General features: G+C 57.0%; 1 protein-coding gene across 1 annotated transcript in view; it reads left to right on the top strand.

Annotated features, from left to right (window-relative positions):
- Positions 1-3,096, top strand: part of SMAD6 (SMAD family member 6) — a 73,578-nt gene extending 70,482 nt beyond the window's left edge. The window contains exon 4 of the mRNA XM_040643076.1: positions 2,138-3,096. Coding sequence (XP_040499010.1) covers positions 2,138-2,679 — 542 coding nt within the window. The 3' untranslated portion in view covers positions 2,680-3,096. The remainder of the gene's footprint in view (positions 1-2,137) is intronic.
- The last annotated feature ends 5,403 nt before the right edge of the window (positions 3,097-8,499 follow it).

The raw sequence follows: 8,499 nt of genomic DNA, 5'->3' as shown, positions 1-8,499 counted from the left end.
CCCCCCCCCCCCCGAGTGTGGCCTAGCACTCACTCATGTGTACCCTCGACCAGCTCACGGCAGCTCCCTGGGTCTCAGTTTCCTCACCTGTGGAACGGGCTGGTAATAGAAGTGAATCAAGGCTGTTGGGAAGAAGGTGCCTAACTGATGCAAGGCTTTCAGTGATGCGTGTTGCCCCTCCTGTCACCGAACATTCTCCAGGCACAGGTGTTTGCTTCCCTACCTCTCTGTATCTCGTGCGCCAAAGGAACTCTCGCTGCTGCTGAGAAGACTGGTGCTGGACTTTCACGGCCAGGCTTGGATGGCACTGCTTTCGTGCCCCTTGGAAACTCCCCGACCTGTACCGGATGGATGGATGGATGGGTGGATGGATGGATGGATGGATGGAGAGAGGGGCTGTGGCTTGGAGTGTTCCTGGCTGTGCACCTGCTGGGACTGGCCTAGTTGCCTGCCTCTTGGTCGCCCACCCCACATTTGAGCTGTTTCTCTACCTGCTGGCCGAGGGGCGAGTCAGCTGAGGGCAAGGACCTCAGGGCAGTGTCTTTTCTCCCCCCATCTCCTCCCACTGGCCAGAACCAGGACCTGGAGGGGACTAGGAGGCAAGTTAATACGTTCTCGGGGAGTGGCCCGGGGACCTATGTCTGGGACCTCAATACCAGGCAGAGGGTGAGGGGCACGCCCTTTGGGGCTCTGCCCAGTTCAAGGCCTCAGCGGAGCTGGCAGCCTACAGGAGGCGCTTTGAGAAGACAGCTTCCTGCTGGGTGGCTAGGAGGGCCTGCCAGCGCACAGGAGGATCCGAGGGGCCCTGCCGCCCCGCTGCTCTGGGGCTACTAGGCGGGGCTGGGCTGAAGGCAGACAGTTGACCTCGCCCAGGCTCCTGATGAAGTTGTTAGCCGTGTTTTCTTCCTTGGGTTCGGTTGGACTTTGGTCACAGTTTCTCTTGGAGAAGCCACACCATAAAGTGCCTTGCTTTGCTCCCACCCCGTTCTTGGGAAAACCTCTCCCTCTGTGCATGAGCCCCAAACAAGGGCTGTGTGGGAACAGGTCCCCTCACAGGGCAGTCACGGATGCCCACCTGCTTCTCAGCGCTCCGAGCTCAAGGGAAAGACCTGATGTCTGAGAAGCTGGCCACACAAGGGAGCGGCAAAGATGGGGCTGCCTCCAGCTGCCCTTGTGGCCTTCGGCCTGGTGTCAGAGAATTGCTCATCCAGACATGCAGACATGCCTCATGCTGGAGGGGAAAGGGATTCCAGTCATCCAGGCCACCCCTTTATGGTCCATGGGGAAACTGAGGCAGCACACACCTTTGGGAGCTGGCGATCTCTGGAGGCCCTGCGGGGCAATTTGCTTTAACGCTTAGAGCCCCTCAGCTTCTCCGTCTCACGGAAGGGGCTGCAGTTCGGGGGAACAACTGCACTTCATGCCAAGAGAGCCACCTTGAGGGCTGAGGAGTGGGGGTTACTGGGAAACTAGGCGTTATACTCAAGGCCAAGGCTGGAAGGGATTCTGGGGGCCAACTCCCCCACCCCGCCGTGGCTTCCTGTGCCTGACCCCCCCTCAAGTGTGATTTATGCCCCCTAATAGCTGTTCAGGTTGAGGCTTGGGCTGGTGGGGTTCAGATCGTGGCCTTCGGCGGGCTGCTGGTGTCTGCCGAGTCTGGATCCTCGTCTGTACAATGAGGAGAAGGTGGCCTCAGCGCAGAGTGCGGGGAGGACCCAGTGAGTCCGGTATAGTCAGAGCGCAGTGTGCAGCTCCAGGAACATTGTAGGTGCTGGGTGTTCAGCCCCTCCTTTGGGCGTGTGTGTGGGCGCAGGGCAGGGTTGGCCCTCTCCTGCCAGCTTGAGCTTGGAAGATTCTAGGGGCAGGAGCCGGGTGCGGTTCATGTTTGCGTGCCCGGAGCACACAGTGGGTGACTTGCCTTCCCTGTGGGCTCCCAGCCTTGCTCTCCCCTTTGCGTGTGTGCAGGGGCTGTTCTGCGAGGTACATTTCTTGAGGACAACCCGGCACGCGTCCGTGCCCGCATGTCTGCTGAACGCTGGAAACCCCAGCCACCCGCCCCGCGCGGGCGGCGGCCCCACCTCTGCTCCCCTCTGCGCCCCCATTAACCGCCCCCCCGCGCCCTGTGCTTGCCCCGCAGACGCCAGCATGTCTCCGGATGCCAGCAAGCCGAGCCACTGGTGCAGCGTGGCCTACTGGGAGCACCGGACGCGCGTGGGCCGCCTCTACGCCGTGTACGACCAGGCCGTGAGCATCTTCTACGACCTACCTCAGGGCAGCGGCTTCTGCCTGGGCCAGCTCAAGCTGGAGCGGCGCAGCGAGTCGGTGCGGCGCACGCGCAGCAAGATCGGCTTCGGCATCGTGCTCAGCAAGGAGCCCGACGGCGTGTGGGCCTACAACCGCGGCGAGCACCCCATCTTCGTCAACTCGCCCACGCTCGACGCGCCCGGCGGCCGCGCCCTCGTCGTGCGCAAGGTGCCGCCCGGCTACTCCATCAAGGTGTTCGACTTCGAGCGCTCGGGCCTGCTCCAGCACGGGCCCGAGCCCGACGCCGCCGACGGCCCCTACGACCCCAACAGCGTCCGCATCAGCTTCGCCAAGGGCTGGGGGCCGTGCTACTCGCGGCAGTTCATCACCTCCTGCCCCTGCTGGCTCGAGGTCCTCCTCAACAACCACAGATAGCCGCGGCCGCCCTGCCCCGCCGCCGGAGACGCGGCCCCCGCGGACGACACCCCCCAAATATCATCTACCTAGATTTAATATAAAGTTTTATATATTATATGGAAATATATATTATACTTGTAATTATGGAGTCATTTTTACAATGTAATTATTTATGTATGGTGCAATGTGTGTATATGGACAAACCAAGAAAGACGCACTTTGGCTTATAATTCTTTCAATACAAATATATTTTCTTTCTTTTCCTCCTTCCTCCTCTTCTTTATTATTATTATTTGTTTTGTTTTTGTTTTTAAAGAAAATGGTACAGCAGAGCTAGGTGGAAAACCTGGGTTTGGTGTATGGTTTTTGAACTATTAATGCCCAGACAAAAAGCTAATACCAGTCACTCATTGATAATAAAGTATTCGTATTATGGTTTTTTTTTTTTTTTTTAATGTCTTCTTTTTAACAAAGAGGGACATGCAGGGTTTCCGTGGGTTTCTGACCCATCCAGCATCCTCAAACTTGATCTCTAGTCTTTTACCAGGGAAAGAGTAGGGGGGATAAACTGAGAAGGGAGGAAGGGCATATGTTTCCTGTTGAGGCCAGAGAAGGTTCTGATGTTCCCTCCTGCCCATGGCTTCACTGTGTCCACAGGAGAGGGGTGTGTAGAGGGGAAGGAAGCTCTCCCAGTCTAATGGGGGAGGCTCAGGTCCATGCCTCCCATCTCTGACCTGTGCACAAGCTGGAAGAAAACACTAATTCTCACCACTCTGGGGAAATGCCCTGAGGAAGAAAGACAGATAATGGGCCTCGGGCCCACCTGCCCCCTTCGAAAACCCACCTGAGCCCCAGGGAAAAGCTCCTTTTAGGACCTAGACAAGCCACTCTCCCACCCCTCACCAAAGAGCTCAGAACTAGGCCATCTGAGGTTGTATTTATGATTTATGCAAAGGCAGGTTGTTTCTTTCTACTCTATAAAAGGGAAGAGTTGAGATTCTGGAAGAGCAAATGACTAGCTCATCACAGATCGGGGTTAGAAGTCACATTTAATTGTAGGACCAGAGCCATAATAAATCAGTTTTCTCTCTTGAGAAAACTCAAAAAAAAGAAGGCCTCCTTGGCCAGATAACTAAGGGGAACGTTACCTTGTCCATCTTCTTGCTTGGAGATTTACATTAGCATAGAAAGTGCTCGGAGAAGCCACGTGTGTTATCTATCGCTGCGTAATAAATCATCCTAAAACATAGCAGCCTGAAACTAACATTTCTTATCTCTCTCGGTTTCTGTGTTCAAGAATGCAGGAGCAGCCCGGCTGGGTGGTTCTGCTTCAGGGTCTCGTGAGGTTGTAGTCAAGCCGTCGGCCAGGGCTGCAGTCATCTGAGGCTCGTCTGGAGCTGGACGACCCGCTTCCAAGCTCACTCACGTGGCTGTTGGCTCGAGGCCTCAGTCCCTCACCACACGGGCCTATGCACCGGGCTACTCACGACGTGGCTTTCCCCCAGAGCAAGGGATCCACATGAGAGAGACCAAGAGTGACGCTGCCACCCTTTACCACCTTAGCTCGAAAGTGACGTGCATCACTTCGCCGCGTTCCGCAGAGCCCTCGAACCGTTCTTGCTGACGATGAGGGAGGGACTAGACGAGAATGTGAATGTCAGGAGGTGGGGATCGCGGCCACCACATCCTCTGAGAAATACACCATTTTACTTTGTTTCCCGAAGTTATTTACCGATGGACTCTTTTCCCCACCCCTGCTCACCCTGGCCCCACACCAAGGCATACTGGTGCCTCTGACATTGCCAAGCCCTGGACACGCCAGGGCGCTCCAGGCTGGGGCCCCGTCCTGAAGGTGCCCACCGGGGATGCCGGCCTTCCTGGGGTATTCTTGGTGTGGGGTCAGTGTGGGGGGTACTTGGGGCTCAGGCAGTTAGCAGAGTGCAAGATGGAACAAGGAGACAGTTCTGTGGGAGTGTTAGGGCTCTGGTCCTCCCGGGCAAGTGACAGGCTAAGGGTGGCAGAGGGGACGGGAGCAAAGGGGTGACACCGTGGGACTGGAAGAGACCAGGAGGCATCCATTGTGTGGAACCCCCAGAGGCAGGAGAAGGTAGTCTGGTCTGAAGGTCTGGAGCCAGGTTGCCTGCGTTCAAATCTGGCATCTGCCACTAGAGTGATTCTGGAGGCTTCTCTACGTAAGGTGGTGTAAGATGGGGATAAAACTCCTGCCTGAGAAGTAGGTTCGAATCCGGAGAAATAAAGACCTCGCATAGTTCCTGGTCCATCATCAGTGTGTATCAGCTGTTAGGCATACAGGGCCGGGACTGGAAAGGGAGGCTGGGGCTCTCAGATGTCAGGATCAGGAGCTGGGGTGACAGTCATGGGGGGGGGCTGGTTTCTGAGTGGGCCAGGGAGGTGATCCGTGCGGGCCTTTAGAAAGCTCTTTGTAGGGGCTTCCTAGCCAGAGGGCTCGGCTGCAGGCGGAAGTGAGTGGGCCGAGCCCTGCACCCACCAGGCTCCCCAGCGCTGACTGATGCCAGTCTCTCAAGAGGGACTCTGCTCTCAGAGGAAGCAGCCGGTCACCCCATGATGTCTGGGTGTGGAAGTAATGATCACACTCCCCCTTTATCAGGGAGCAAGAGGGACAGGGATTGACACTCCCACCCATTTCATAGATGAGGAAACTGAGGCCCAGAGCAGGGACGTGCTTACCTCCATCCTGTAATCGTGGGTAGGACCCGGATTGCCCGCTTCCCATCACAGGGTCAACTCTGTGCAGACCAGATAGTAACGTCCTTTTGCCATGTTCCAGATTTTCAGGGTGCCCCCTCAGCCAGATGACATCGATTCTAGAATGAAGCCCCACGGGCCATGCTGTCCTTCAAGGAAAACTTTCTCCTGGCTCCCCTGCCAGGCCAGACCCTTTCACTCCCTGCTGCCACCCAGGCCTGAGCCTCCAGGGGCCCAACCCCCGCTCTGCTGTCCCGTACTGTCCAGGCCTTGGTCCTCCTCTGGAGCACTGAGCAGAGCTGAGCTGTTCCACGGGAGGGTGGGCGAGGAGTCCCTGGGTTTTTTTCTTTTTGAGGCAATAACTAGTAACAGGCCCTGTTTGTGAGCCCTTTCTACACGCTGAGAACTGTTCATGCCCCGGGGCTCCAGGAGCGGCTCTGCGGGCACGGTCTCAGTCATGCTCCCTTTCAGATGGGGACACTGAGGCTTACACGAACGCTGTCATTTGCCCGAGCTCCCTGGGGGAAGGAACAAGCCCTCCGTGTCAGAGGCCAGCTGGGGGCTCCTCCTGGGTGGACAGTCTCCCAGCATGGAGCGTAGAGCGCTGAGTTCTGGGGCCCCAGGGCTGTCGACCTCACAGCTCTTTTGCTCCCAGGCCTGCCCCCTCCCCAGGCTGAGGACCTCCCTGAGGTCCTTGGGAGGCCACGAGTGTCAGGGAGAGGTGGCGGGTCTGAGACTCCACTTCCAGCCCCTCAGTTTATGGGTGGGGAAACCAAGTCCCAGACACAAGAGGCTGAGTGGCCGAGGTCACAGAGGGGCGGCAGGACTTGCCCCGCCTGCCCCTTCTCCCAGTCACGGTAAGGTACTCGCAGTAACGCTGCGGTTTCCCCCAGACCACCCAGGGATCCAGTGACTCAGGCTCCAAAGGAGACACTTTCTAAACAAGTCCTGGTCTCTGGAGAGAGCGATGGGAGCCTGGTCCCTGCAGGCCCTGGGAAGTGGGTGGGGCTCAGTGCCTCCCCAAGTTCAGGCCTGGAAGGGGGAGGGAGGGATTTCCTGCTCTCACTAGACTTTTAAGAGAAGGGAGAGTCCCTCCACTGCCCCCTCGCTCCGTTCCACAGCCCACCCCCATCCCTAGTCCCTCCCCTGCCTTAGTGCCTGGGGGGGTGGGGGTAGAGGGGTTGATCTAGGAGTGAGAGAAACAGAACTAGGAAAGAGGGGGGCAGGCCTGGAGATCTTGGTTCAGGCTTCAGGTGACAAAACCCAAGGCCCAGAGAGGAGTGTGAGTAGCCTGAGGTCACCCAGCAAGGTCAGGGCAGAGCCGAGCCTAAACCTCAGGTCTCAGGACACCTGGTCGGGCTGCTTCCCGTGTGTTCGGGCAGATTCCATCAGTGCTCTGGAGGGCAGGCGCATGCCTCTGTTCCGCTCCGAGAACTCCCCGCATGCCCTCCTACCCCCCGTCCTGGAAGCGCCCATACCCACCCCTCCCCCACAGTTCAGGGGGCTTCGCAGCTGCAGCCGCTGGTTCCAATCCTGACTCTGCTGCTTAGCAGTTATATGATTTGAGGCAAGTTATTTCACCGTTCTGTGCCTCAGTTTCCCCATATGAATCCTAATGAGAGCACTCACCTCCTAGGATTGTTGGGAGGACAAGTGAATGAAGGCATGTCAGGCGCTCCGAACGCGCACGTACGAAGCTCTCAGCACGTCACGTACACGTACAAATTACACTCACTAGGATCACCTGGGGCCTGGAAGGTAGTGGGGTTGGCAGGGGGAGCTTTGGCTGGGGGTGAGCGAGTATTAACTCAAATCCAGGTCCCTTAACTTGCTGTTGGCCTCGGGCAGTCCCGACCTAACTGAGCCTCTGCTTCCTCAGTGGGAGAGGCCATCTGTGACCCACTGGGACATCTGTCGGCGGCCGCACCAGGGGTTCCCCCAGACAGCTGCTGCGGCTCTTCACTGGGCCTCCTGTCCCTCTCCTGCCTCTTCCAACCTACGCTCCAACCAGAGTGATGCTGTGCCCCCAAATCCGGCCCCCCCACGGGAATGCGGCCCCGGCCCATCTCTACCCGGCCAACCGCCTGCAGACGGAGATCTCGTGTCCCATTTGCCGCCACAGCCCTGGGTCAGCCCCACGCCGGGCACAGAGGACGGACTCCCTAGATGTTCGTGGAATAGAAGAGTCACAGAGGTAACGGATGTGGGCATGTCTGATAAATGCTCAAGGACCCAGCGGGCAGCTAGAGGCGTGTGTGTTTATTCTCCTGTGTCTCCATGACAACTCCAGCGGGCTTCTCCGTGCAGACCCCTGAGAACCCTCACTTATCCTCAGGCTCTAGGTTCTGGGGGCTCACGTCCTACAGCCTTATTCTACCCTCTCAGCAGTGTGGTAGTAAGAATTCCTGGTTTGGGGGTTATTCCTTCGATGGCTTAGAATATAGACTCAGGGGCGCCTGGGTGGCACAGCGGTTAAGCGCCTGCCTTCGGCTCAGGGCGTGATCCCGGCGTTCCGGGATCAAGCCCCACATCAGGCTCCTCTGCTGTGAGCCTCCTTCTTCCTCTCCCACTCCCCCTGCCTGTGTTCCCTCTCTCGCTGGCTGTCTCTATCTCTGTCAAATAAATAAATAAAATCTTTAAAAAAAAAAAAAAAAAAAGAATATAGACTCAAAGAACATCCAAGCCGGAAAGGCCCTCAGAGTGCCTCTAGTTCCATCACCGTCACGGAACTGAGGTCCAGAGAGGGGCAGTGTGCCAACCGGGGTCACACAGCAAGACAGTGGTCAATGCGGGCCAAGCCCACGACTTGGAGCTCCTTCCAGAGCTGGTCTCTCAGTGAGGCCGCGAAGGTTGCTGTGAAGCCAACATTGGCCTGAGCAAAGCTGTTGAGGTAAGAAGGGAAGAAGAGCGGGTCATTTTTGGTTTTGTTTTTACTTGTGGTAAAACAGATCTGGCATAAAATTGGCTATTTAAACCATTTTTAAGTATACAGTTCAGTGGCACGAAGTACATTTGCATTGTTACACAGCTATCACCACCATCCACTTCTAGAATGTTTTCATCTTCCCCGTGCTCTTTTGTGTGTGTGTGTGTTACTGTGGTAACGTGAGC

The sequence above is a fragment of the Ursus maritimus genome, unplaced genomic scaffold (assembly GCF_017311325.1).
Source record: "Ursus maritimus isolate PB19 unplaced genomic scaffold, ASM1731132v1 scaffold_27, whole genome shotgun sequence".
In the NCBI taxonomy this organism is placed as follows: domain Eukaryota; kingdom Metazoa; phylum Chordata; class Mammalia; order Carnivora; family Ursidae; genus Ursus; species Ursus maritimus.
The sequence above is the reverse complement of the archived record's forward strand: the minus strand, read 5'-3'. Positions and strand labels throughout refer to the sequence as shown.